Source organism: Odocoileus virginianus, chromosome 15 (genome assembly GCF_023699985.2).
Source record: "Odocoileus virginianus isolate 20LAN1187 ecotype Illinois chromosome 15, Ovbor_1.2, whole genome shotgun sequence".
In the NCBI taxonomy this organism is placed as follows: domain Eukaryota; kingdom Metazoa; phylum Chordata; class Mammalia; order Artiodactyla; family Cervidae; genus Odocoileus; species Odocoileus virginianus.
The window spans coordinates 61,108,967-61,122,168 of record NC_069688.1 but is presented as its reverse complement, the minus strand read 5'-3'; the positions used below and the strand labels follow the sequence as shown (position 1 = coordinate 61,122,168).

At 40.6% G+C, this 13,202-nt stretch overlaps 1 protein-coding gene across 1 annotated transcript; it reads right to left on the bottom strand.

Annotated features, from left to right (window-relative positions):
• Window positions 1-2,264: 2,264 nt before the first annotated feature.
• On the bottom strand, window positions 2,265-9,459 carry SLC7A13 (solute carrier family 7 member 13). The gene is given in 4 exon segments (XM_020915700.2): window positions 2,265-2,467; window positions 8,790-9,176; window positions 9,179-9,270; window positions 9,272-9,459. Coding segments are annotated over 4 exon segments (819 nt in total). The 3' UTR covers window positions 2,265-2,315.
• Window positions 9,460-13,202: the final 3,743 nt, after the last annotated feature.

Sequence of the window (13,202 nt, the reverse complement as noted above, 5' to 3'; positions counted from 1 at the left end):
TTGGTGATCAAGTTAAGCTGACATTTCAAAATAGCAGATGGTATAACTTGTGACCCACAGCAGCACTTGCCCGTTCTTATTTCCCACCTGCTAAATCCGACCCTGACTGTGGAAGATGCTGGAATGCAGCGGTAGTTGTGTAAGTAAACGAAGGAACCTCTGCTGAACAGACTCGACGATGTCAGACATGACCAAAAATTTAGTAAAGAATAAACAAAAATCACCTGTAGATCAGTATTAAGTGTTTACTCTCTGTTATATATTGTAATGTAGATCCTGCCTTTTCTCTCACTCCTAAATCGCTTCAGTCGTGTCCAGCTCTTTGCAACCCTATGGACTGTAGCCTGCCAGGCTCCTCTGTCCACAGGATTCTTCAGGCAAGAATGCTGGAGTGGGTTGCCAATTGCCCTCCTCCAGGGGATCTTCCTAACCCAGGGATCGAACTCACCTCTCTTAAGTCTCCAGCTTTGGCCGGCGGGTTCTCTACCGTTAGCGCACCTGGGAAGCCCGCAGGAGGCGCTAGTGGTAGGTACAATGAAATCCTCTCATTATTGCTTTTTTACTTTAAGCATTCTTCAAAAATATGATCTTTGGAAAAGCTCAGAATGGTCTGTTATATGACTTCCTAGGAATCATTTATCTATTTCAAATTTATTGACTATTTTGGTGATCTTTAATTTTTTGCTCCCTCAGATAAGGTTATGATGGTTGCCCCTATACATACAGTTTTCATGTATAGCTCTGATTGTTTTCTTAGTTTAAGTTCATAATACAATAAAAATAGATATTTGCAATAAAAATATTATTTCAGAATTTAAACAAGATCTGAGGATATGTCTGAAACAATCATATCAAATACAGTCAAAACACTTCATGAGTCTTCCACACATACCAAAATTACTATTCCACCCACAAAAATGCTGCAACTATTATGACACCTGAGAAGAGATATTCATTATTTTTCATAATCTTTATGACCATAGCACTGGCCATAACAGATGTCGGCTTCAGTGAACCATTACAGCTAGCCAGCTGACCAACAGCCCTGACCACATCTATAGCTAGCTACCTTTGTAAATTTATTTTCTACATAATCAAAGTAGAGGGCTCCCCTGGTGGCTCAGATGGTAAAGAATCCACCTTCAATGCAAGAGACCTGGATTTGATCCCTGGGTTGGGAAGATCCCTGGAGAAAGGAGTGGCTACCCACTCCAGCATTCTTGCCTGGAGAATTCCATAGACAGAGGAGCCTGGCAGACTACGGTCCATGGTGTTGCAAAGAGTTGGATATGACTAAGCAACTAACACACTACTTGCTTTTATCCAATTTAGCAGTCAGGTTGTTCTTATAAATTCTCAGAATCGTGATTATTTCCAGCATATAGCTCCCTAAGAGAGCTAGACCGCTGTGAATCAACACTGATACCATGCATATGGCAACTTCCTACATGGCAGAAACTCAAGACCTCAGGCAAAGTGTGTTAGGACGTTTATATTAAACCTCCCCTAGGCTTATTTCCAGTGCTCCAAAGATTTACTAAAGCAGTAATAACTACTCAAAAGAGATTAGTTCCAAAGGTACTGGCTGATAGCTTATCACAGAAGGCAGTTGCTCAGAGTCTAATGCTGGTTTGAGGAAATTGCTAGTCTCTCATATTTCCTGTTCCTCATTATTTTTTTCCAAATTTCCTTTTATTCCTTGCATCTGTTGCTCATTTTTAAATATATGTTTATTTCCTTAAGATTTTCTTATTTCATTTTTTATTCTACAATTAGGGATCTCAAATAGTTATCTTTTAGTCAACTTTTCAATATGTTCAGGGCCCTTTGCCCCCATATAGTTTAGAGTTACTTATGATAAATAATGACATTATATTGCATATTAATATTTATCATATTAACTATATACATTAGCATCCATTAGCATCTATTCTTTTAATTGCTAATGTCCTACATTTCAAGTTTATCATTCTTTATGTCACCTAGCAGAATATTTGGAAAATTCACATTGTCAAAATTTTAGTAGATATAAGCTCTGATTACACAGCATCACTCTGGTGAGAGGAAATCATGAAAGGAATACTAGTACTGAATCAGTCTGCATCATATGCCAGCATTATGTATACTATTCCATATTAACAAAAAACATATTACCATGCTTAAATGTGAAACTCTTTTCTTAACCAAATCATACTCTTTGTCACCTCAGTCATTTTCAAAAATTACAATAGATTCTCTATAAAATAGTGAAAAGCAAACAACAGTTCCAACTGGTAAAGGGATACTTACATATACCATCTTTATTATTTATTGTCTTAGCAATTTACATACAAACCTGAACAGAGCATTTCCTTGGGGGTCAGAACAGTCAGGAAGGAAATGTTAACCAGGAAATAAACAAGAGTTACCAGAGGGAATGCAAGAAATAAGTACTTTTGAATTGTCTTTCTGGGTTTCTTTAGCTCGCCTGAAAGACATAAAAGAACAAAATCACAACTGGTAAATCTTATGTCTTAAATTTATCTTTAAAATTGTTCTGAAGGAAACAGACAGAACAGGCTCCATCTTGAAAGCAGGACTCCATCTTGGGCTGGACTGTGGACTTTGAGCTCTATGCCCAGTATCTGTGGAAATGGCACACAAACTGGAAAACCAGACCCTTCAGAAGGAAGAGACCCAGGGCTCATACCCAGACTCTCTGTCACCTACAAAAATACCCTAATTATCTGTGTAACCTTATAGAATCATAAATCCTATTATGCTTATTGGGGTATGACCACAGGCCTATTGATAATTGTCCACTGTTAACTACCTAGGCTTAAGGCATACAAATCACGGGTTAACTTTGACTGTATCTTTCTTTTCCTTTGTTCAGACTAGTTCCAGGGAATCTGGGGAGATGGGTTTGGACACGTACACTTAGAGTATATAAGGTTTTCACAAAAACTGGTCAGGGCCCTTGGCTAAGAAGAGGCTCTGCCTTGGGCCCGCCGGTGTAATGAACTGCTCTCCACTATCTGCATTGTCCTGAGTGAGTTTGTTTCCCGGAACTCGTGGCCACAACAGTTCCATGTCTCGAGTGTTGGGCTGGATTCTTCCTATTCACCGGGGCCACTACCCCCCCCCCCCCCACACTCTAATATGCACAAACACCCACGATAGTAACTACTACACGTACACTCTCCCTTCAGAGCCTGGTGCTAAGTGAACAATATGGTAAAATTTCCGAATTAAAGGCACAAGAATGAAAGTGGAAGCTGAGCCCATAAGACCCTGTGGGTTCAGAGTCCACCTGTGTCTTCAGGCTTCTCTGTCAGGTACTCGGCGCTGAGTTTGAGCAGTGGGAATACAATGGTAAGCAAAAACAAACAGGAAGCTCACCCTCTCCTACTTCCTGTTCCTCATTTTTTCCCAAATTTCCTTTTATTCCTTGAATCTCTTACTCATTTTTAAAATATATCTTTATTACCTTAAGATTATGAGAAGAGCTATGATTAACTCAATGATCACATAAAGAAAAGTTAAAATAGTGACTGTGGTAAGTGTCCATATAAAAGAGAAAGGGCTGTGGAAATATATGAAAATTTGATGGTCCCTTTTGCTATCTGCATTACAGGCACACCAAATTTCTTTCAGTTCCTCAAAAATGTACTCCCTGTTGCCCTCAGCCTGTTCTCTCACTGCCTTTTCTAGTTGCCTAATTGACATTAACCCTTCTTTCAGCAACCATAGCTTCTTCTGGGAAAAGAGGAGTGAACACTCTCCTTGTTCAGTCACTCAGTCATGTCTAACTTTGAGACCCCAGGGACTGCAGCACACCAGGCTTCCCTGTCCTTCACTATCTCCAGAGTTTGCTCAAACTCACGTCCACTGAGTCTCATTCTCTGTTGCCTCATTCTCCTCCTGCCCTCAATCTTTCCCAGCACCAGTCTCTTCCAATGAGTCGGCTCTTCACAGCAGGTGGCCAAAGTAATGGAGTTTCAGCTTCAGCATCAGTCCTTCCAATAAATATTCAGGGTTGATTTCCTTTAGGATGGGCTGGTTGGATCTCCTTGTAGTCCAAGGGACTCGCAAGAGTCTCCTCCAGCCCCACATTCAAAGAAATCAGTTCTTCAGCCCTCAGTCTTCTGTATGGTTGAACTCACTACCGTACACGACTACGGGAAAAACCACAGCTTCGACTAGACGGACCTTTGTCAGCAAAGTGATGTCTCTGCTTTTTAACCCTGTCTAGGTCTGCCATGGCTTTGCTTCCAAGGAGCAAGCATCTCTTAATTTCATGTCTGCAGTCACCATCTGCAGTGATTTTGGAGACCAAGAAAAGAAAGCCTGTCACTGTTTCAATTTTTTCTCTAACTATTTTCCATGATGCCATGATCTTAGTTTTCCAAAGGCTGAGTTTTAAAAGAACCAGCTTCTCACTCTCCTCTTTCACCTTCATCAACAGGTTCTTTAGTTCCTCTTCGCTTTCTGCGCTTAGGGTGGTACCATCTGCATACCTGAGGTTACTGATACTTCTGGCAGTCTTGATTCCAGCTTGTGTTTCATCCAGCCCAAGATTTTTCATGATGTACTTTGCATATAAGTTAAATAAGCAGCGTGACAATAATCAGCCTTAACGTACTCCTTTTCCAATTTTGAACCAGTCCATTGTTCCATGTCCAGTTCTAACTGTTGCTTCTTAAACTGCATACAGGTGTCTCAGGAAGCAGGTAGAGTGATCTGGTATTCCCATCTCTTTAAGAATTTTCCACAGTTTGTTGTGATCCACACAGTCAAAGACTTGAGCATAGTCAATGAAGCAGAAATAGGTTTTTTTTCTGGAATTCTTTTTTTTTCTCTGATCCAATGGATGATTCTTCTGCCTTTTCTAAATCCAGGTTGTACATTTGGAAGTTCTCAATTCACATAGTGTTGAAACCTACCTCAAAGTGAACCTACTTTGAGCATTACTTTGGTAGCATGTGAAATGATGCAATTGTGTGGTAGTTTGAACATTCTTTGGCATTGCCCTTCTTTGGGATTGGAATGAAAACTGACCTTTTCCAGTCCTATGGCCACTGCTGAGTTTTCCAAATTTGCTGGCATATTGAGTGCAGCACTTTAACAGCATCATCTTTTAGGATTTGAAATAGCTCAGCTGGAATTTCGTCACCTCCACTAGCTTTGTTCATAGTAATTCTTCCTAAGCCCCACTTGACTTCACACCCCAAGATGTCTGGCTCTAGGTGAGTGACCACACCATCATGGTTATCTGGATCATTAAGATGTTTTTTTGTACAGTTCCTGTGTATTCTTGCCACTTTTCTTCATCTCTTCTGCTTCTGTTAGGTCTTTACCATTTCTGTCCTTTATTGTGCCCATTTCATATGCATGAATTCCTTTGGTATCTCTAATGGTCTTCAAAAGATCTCTAGTCTTTCCTGTTCTATTGTTTTGCTCTATTTCTTTGCATTGATCACTGAGGAAGGCTTTCTTATCTCTCCTTGCTATTCTTTGGAACTCTGCATTCAGACGGATATATCTTTCCTTTTCTCTTTTTCCTCTTGCTTCTCTTCTTTTCTCAGCTATTTGTAAGGCCTCCTCAGACAACCATTTTGTCTTCTTGCATTTCTTCTTCTTGGGGATGGTCTTGGTCACAGCCTCCTGTATAATGTCATGAACCTCTGTCCATAGTTCGTCAGGCACTCTGTCTATCAAAACTCTCCTAGGCCAACAAAATTGTCCTATTTACATTCTCATAGCATCTGTGGAAAGAGTAAAAGAGTCAGTCAGAAATACTCTTTCCCCTGTAGACTCCTAAGCTTTCCTTTACACCAATATTCAGTGCAGAAGAGATCATGATTTAGCATTTATATATATAATGATTTTCCAGGATAGTCTTATTCTAAATATTGTCCCATTTATGACACCATTTTCCCCAGTCTTACCATTTTCTGAGAACTCTCCCTGACATAAAGAATTGAACACTATAGCTATGTGTATACAATGTGACCCTGGGCCCTGGTAATAGGTAACAGCACCACGCACAGACCTCTGATTCCCTAGAAGCCTATCATTGCCAGTACACAAGATTTCTTGCAAAGATTTGAACCATATGTCAACAAAGCTGAGAGAACCAGGAAAAAAGCACTCAGTGTTTGCAGAATAGGCAACTGATAACTTTAATTTTTAAGTCCTAGAGCTTCCTTGATTTCTGTTGTTCCTGAAGACTGGTTGCTCAGGTCTTCCTTGAAATACAGCATTGTTCTTCTAGCCCGTTTCCTTCTTCTTGTTTAAGCTAATGTGTGTGAGTTTCTGTTACTTAAAGCCAAATACCTCTGACTAATACATGTTTGTCCTTTGACAGATATCAAACGGCTTCCATCTACATCCACCCAGGGGTTGAATGCACTGTCCCTGGCACACACCGATATGGGCTGATTGAGAGCTGAAGAGTAAAGACTTAAAAAGCTCTCATTGAGGTGCTGCCTCACCCACTTATTCCTATGGGCTTCTGGATGATTTACTGACTGTCAAGCTTTCAATTTCCTTACCTGTATATTGGGGGTAATTGGAAAATATAGAAACAATAAAATTCCAATCAAATCCCTAGCACTTAATAAGTTATTAATGACTACGTTATTAGTTAAAACTTTTGAGCAAGCTAAAGGGCAACTTTTAGGATTACCTGTTCTTTCCTTTGGGCCTTTTGCTATTTCTCATTATGTATTAGATTGCTACATCAGAGATAAGGAATATAATACAATAAAATATATAATATAATAGCTATATAAGTGGTGAATATCCTTGGTTTTGAACTTAAAAGATGAATGTTCCCGCAGTAGGCAAAGGCAGCTGCCTACAAATTACCATTTTACTGGTAAAAGTGTTACTTAGAATTTAGTTATGCTTAAAAGTTATTAAGTAAATTAACAATCCCAGCATATGCCCCAGTTCCTCCAGCTTTTGTTTACTGCTCGCGGGTTTTGAAGAGTTCTGTAATAGTTGATAGGTTAGCAAATTTTGTTAATTTGTTTACAGCAGAGTCGTCTAGCAATGAAACACCGTTGGCAAAGAAACAAGATGAAATTGGCACAAACAGAAGCCAAAGATTCCTGTTTTTAAAAGAGAAAAGGACAATGTGTGTGAGAGAGAGAGAGGAAAAGAAAGTTTTGCTCATTACCCTCTCAAATGGCAGTGGCCCATTTAATTATAAAACACTGATCTCTCATAGTTTTCTTTTCTCAATATCTCAGTTTCAAATTCAATGCTGAGTGCCTTTCCTCTCATGCTCAAAATCCACCAACGACCTCTTGGTTAATAAAATTGTTTTTGATCATTTCTCACACTCTTCAGCTTCTGAAGCATTTCACGATGTGGATTACACTCTCTCCTTTGGAAACTTGGTGATTTTCTTTCATAATTCTCTAGACTTCCTCTGGCTTCTTTATCAAATCCTCTTTCTCCATCTGCCTCCTAAAAGCTGACATTCTCCGTCATCTGTCTCCAATCCTATGTCATCTTGCTCTTCCTCATTCTAGGTGCTCGACCTAACAACTGGATTGATTATCAAGCTGGTGAGGCGGAAACAATCTGGCAGTTACCTAAGATTGTGTGCCATGACTTACACACATCTGCACACTTCTGGTCTCCACAGCTTCACTCAGATTTTTCTACTGCTGGAATTTTTTGGAGGGTCCCATTAAAACTGTTATCTTTTCCACTAGATGAAACAGCAGAAGGTGGTTTTATCTTCCACTGAATTTCCATTGTAATTGTATTGTTCCCTTACAGCCACTTACGACATACTATCATATCATTACTTATTCATAAGTCACAGAATTATGGTGACTTTAAGCAATACTGCCTATTTTTCAGACGAAGGAGGGTGAAGTGCAGAGAGATAAAGACACTTAGCACAGCTAGGAAGTGGCAGAAGTCAGGCCACAAATCTAGGGAGAGCCTCTTCTACTGCTGCAAACCTCTTTGGTAGAAAGAATACATCTTACTGATCTTACAGCACTAATACAGGGCTTTAAAAATCATCCGTGTTTCAAAAAATACCTGCTGACAAGACAGTTAATAGATGATGGACACATCAGTGACTACAGGGGGTCCTAAGATTAAGGAAATATTTTTTTCAGTAGTAGAGAGTCTGCTTAATGTTTAAATGTCCAAGAAAAACAGCGATAAAAAGGTTGAAGCTGAGAAACATGATGTAATAAGTGTGAAAGTTTCCCGAGGACGTGAGAGGGAAAGCGTACAGGTGGAGGTCAAGGGGAGAGGCTGACTTTGAAAATGGAGACAGAACTTGTATCCTGACAGTGAAGGGAAGAGTACTGAATCTGACCTTAGAGCAATCAAGGAAATCCAGGATTCTATTCTTTTTAAAAACATTTAAAAGCCTGAATATGTCACACTCACCAATAACACAAGCCTAGTCTGGCATTGGATTATTCTTAGATTCACAGTTTCATGAACAAAGACTATTTTCCACACTCTGAGAATTCATCCATTAATAGAATAAAAACTAGATTGGCACATAAGTCCCCTATCTGCTGTCCCAGAAAAGAAAGCTGAAAAAGAGAAGTTATTCAAGAAAATAAGTACTTTGGAATAACTGGAAAAAATTAAGAGTTGATGATAATTGCAGAGCTGGCATATTCTGATCTGATTTGGAAAATAATAAAGAAGAAAAAATTATTTAATTTAAATAAGACACAAAGTATAATAAAAGATGTGCACTTCACATTGCATACAACAGGTCATGGCTCGAGATTTGTTTTTCCCAAGGTATTGTGGGTTACCTGCTGGATACATAAAGCATCTCCCATCTGAATATGCAAAATATCCTTGGAAGATGGCTTCTGTCAACTGGGAGGCTTCTGGAAACTCAGCATTGAAAGAGTTCTGAAATAATTCTAGCTTCTCCCTTCTCCCTTTCACCAGCAACACTATTGCACTTCGGGAAAGAAGGTCGTGCATGGCCATTTTCAGCATCATGCTGCCTATCTGAAGCCGAGTCACCTCTCTCACACCACGAGAACTCAGAACTCCCAGCGCCAGACATTTCTTCAGCAGCTTTGGAGCAGAGCAGCTGGGATAAAAAGGCTGGATGCTGTACTCAGCAAGGAGCGGAGCCTGCCTGGCAGCGAGCCCTGGGCCCAGAAAGGTGGTCCAGAAATTCAGGAAAGAATCACATTGCCAAAACACCTCTTGAGAAAACAGTAGTGAGCTCCACTGCATGGGAAGGTCACGCCTACCTCTGCTGAGCAGAGAGGGGTCATAAAGGACCACAGGGCCCACCCAGTCAACCTAGGTGCTCAGGGAGAGCCCCGGATTCATGCACGAGGACTTCAATATCCCTTCGAGGGCCACAAAAACGTGTGCTCCAGTCAGAAACGTCAGCAAGTAGAAACCTCGTGCCCAGCAACATCCAAATACTCTCTTGAGCTGTATCTTCCTCTCTTTATCCATTGTAACAGAATTTTAAAATTCTGCATAAATGACAGCTGATGACTTTTCCTGCCTATATTGGTAGAAATGATGTTCATGGGTTCTCTGAAACAAAAGAGTGCTGCCCTTTTTTTTCCACCTTTGTTAAATAGAGCCTGTGTTCAATCACTAACAAAATGCATGTGATGCATCCAGGTAAAATAGTGTAAGATTACTTGAAAGGGTTTTAGTTTGACTTTTTAAAAAATTATCATCAAAATAATATGATCAGATGGAAGAAAAATGTCATTGAGACAGGTATTACAGCAAAAGCAAGGGTTTTCTACTCTACTTCACTCCTTCCCAAACATATTCCCAGTTTTTTTTCCTCTGGAAACAACCATTTAAGAGTGTTTATGGTTCTGGTTCTTCTTGGTGGTTGCTTCCACAAGTCTTCCCTGGTGGTTCAGATGGTAAAGAATCTGCCTGAAACGCAGGAGACCCAGGTTTGATCCCTGGGTCGGCAAGATCCCCTGGAGAAGGGAATGGCTACCCACTCCAGTATTCTTGCCTGGAGAATCCCATGGACAGAGGAACCTGGTGGGCTACAGTCCATGGGGTCACAAAGAGTTGGACATGACTGAGTGAATAATACTTTCCTTCCACAACTCTAAACAATATGGAAACGTTTATTCATAAATATCTCAACTTAAGACAGTGTCTGTTGACTTCTGCACATGAACACTGAGGAGTTGGCTCACTTACAAAAATCCTCTCACTTACGCTACTCCCTCTCCCTCCCACTTTTTCCATCACGCTTTCAAGCGACCAAGGATCTACCTTTCATTCATTTTAAGAAACAAATTCCAGGCTGGATGCATGAGACAAGTGCTCGGGGCTGGTGCCCTGGGAAGACCCAGAGGGATCGGGTGGAGAGGGAGGTGGGAGGGGGGATCGGGATGGGGAATACATGTAACTCCATGGCTGATTCATGTCAATGTATGACAAAAACCACTACAATATTGTGAAGTAATTAGCCTCCAACTAATAAAAAAAAAAAAAAAAAAAAAAAAGAAACAAATTAACAACGTGAGGGAGTGAAAGACCCTGCAACATAAGTCTGTCCCCTAACCAGCCACCATTCTGGTGGCCTGGGTCACGTGCAGAAAGATGAGGTCAGGAAAGACAGGAGGAGGCCACCCTGGACAGAAGGAACAAAGGTCTTGAACATCTGAGCAAGGCCTGAGCTTTAATAGCTCTTAAATATGTTGACTCCACAATGCAAAATGTTGTCCTGAGCACCTCTAAAGTCTCTTAAGCTTGGAGGACACTCCCTGCCTTAGATGTAAATTATTTCCATGTTGTCCTTTAAGAGTAAATGAACATAAAATTGTTTATGTTTTTGCTTTGGTTGCCAGTAAATGGCTATTTTCTGGCAGACTGCATCTGATTCACCAGAAAGCCCAGTAACAATGCTATATAGATCTCAATAAACATGAGCAGGTTCACAACCCAGATGAAAGTATGGCTCCCCTTCTGTCCTGGAGAGAAGGACCTAGAAGTGAGGGAAGGAGACCAGAATGTTCATCTTAAAATAGAATTACAAAAATTAAAAAAAAAATTGAATTACAGTATGTGAAATAACCACACACAGAGAGATAAGTATTGCATGATTGTACTTAAATGAGGTATCTAAAATAGTCAAATCCATAAAGTCAAAGAGTGGGATGGTGGTTACCAGGGGCTGAGACCAGGGGGGGAGTGGGTAATTATTAATCAGAAGTCATAAAGTTTTAGCTAAGTAATATGAATAAGCTCTAGAGATGGACAACATTATAACAATAGTCAACAATAACGCACACTGAAGATTTAAAAGGATAAATCCCATGTTATGTTCTTATCTCAAGAAGATATTTTAAATGAGGGTAAAATACAATGTTTGGGGGAGAAAAAGGCAAAAACAGAGCAGAAGCACAGGGCAGAGTTAGCCAACATCCTGCCACTCAGTCTCCTACCTGCTTTCAGGAGAGACAGTGAGTGAGCCCACTCCCTGTGTCCTGGATTTCACAGCAGGAAAATAAGACTAGAAAAAGAAGCATGACCCCCGCACCTCCACAAATAACAGTGTGGTAGGTTTGCAATGTGTTAACTACACATTTGACTATGCTGAACTACATTTCCCAAATTTCTAAGTTAAAATGAACCATAAGGAAGAATTCTTTTTTTCCCCCTAATTTTAGCTTGTTTGTTTAGTTGACTGTGCTGGGTCTTAGTTGTGGCATTTGAACTCTTCGGACACAACACGTGGGATCTAATTCCCTGACCGGGGATCAAGCTCAGGGACCCCTGCACTGGGAGTGTGAAGTCTTAGCCACTGGACCGTCCAGGAAGACCCCATAAGGAATATTCTTGAGTAAGATTTAGAAAACAGAAGTGAAGCAGCAATCATTTTGATGTTTCACACTGACAAGGAAGCCCTCCTTGACCAAACTTAAACGAGACTCCTTTGAGCCCTCATCCTTTGATTTGCTGAGCACAGTTTAGCAAGAATACCCACACTGCTGCTATCTAATCAAGTTCCTCTTAGTTTTTCTCCATTCACTGACCCCCTCACTGTGCGTGGGATATAAATCCCCACATGCCTTTGCTGTGTTTGGAGTCGAGTTCAGTTCTAGACTGAAGTCTCTTTCCCCTACTGCAGTAGCTCAAATAAAATCTGCCTTGCCATTTGTAACCAGCATGCTAAGCAATTTTTCTTTTACAGTATACATTGTGTTATAGACGATGGCCCACTCCTTTGCTGTAACAGTTGTATATCTGCTGGCTTATCTTGTCAGCATGAGGCGGTAAGGAAACTTGTAACTCTCCCACCTTCACCAAAGTCCTCCTTCGGCCGTTCCAACTTCTGGGTCTGGTGCATGCTTCCTTCCACCGGGAAGGGCTGCAGCTTCGATGAGATACTCAGGCTGTCTAGGTAAGTGGTAATAAAACTGACAGATTTCAGCTTATCCTTGTGAGCTCCAGCTTGTTCTTACTCTCCTCCACGTTTACATCCACTACCCTTCTGGACGACCTGAACTTCCACTTTCAGCTGCAGACTTGAGGACTAGAGACGACATAATCAATCTTACTAGAGACGACATAATCAGCTCCCACAACTAAATAAAGTCAAATCTCTTTAACAAGCAAAGCCTTTTCATTTTCTTTTCTTTTTTTTTTTTTTCATTTATTTTTATTAGTTGGAGGCTAGTTACTTTACAATATTGTAGTGGTTTTTGCCATACATTGACATGAATCAGCCATGGATTTACATGTGTTCCCCATCCCGATCCCTCCTCCCACCTCCCTCCCCATGCCATCATAGCTAGAAATAGAAACAGAGATTCAGATACTGACACAGATAAAGAGCTATTGACAGATCTATACATAGATGAAATAGATGTAGATATAGATACGGTTTCCTAGAGGTTCTATTGCTCTTACTGATACAAGGAGAAAAAGGATATGCCATTTCATGTATCCCTTGAGTTCAGTAGTATTCAAGAATGTCAGTCACTCAGTGGTAAAGAATCTGCTTGCCAATGCAGGAGACTCGGGTTAAATCCTTGGGTCAAGAAGATCCCCTGGAGAAGGAAATGGCAATCTACTCCAGTATTCTTACCTGGGAAATCTCATGGACAGAGGAGCCTGGTGGGCTGTAGTCCATGGGGTTGCAAGAGAGTCAGACATGAAGTCACAACTAAACAGCAACAACTGTCTGTGACACTGAAACATAAGAGTGTAAA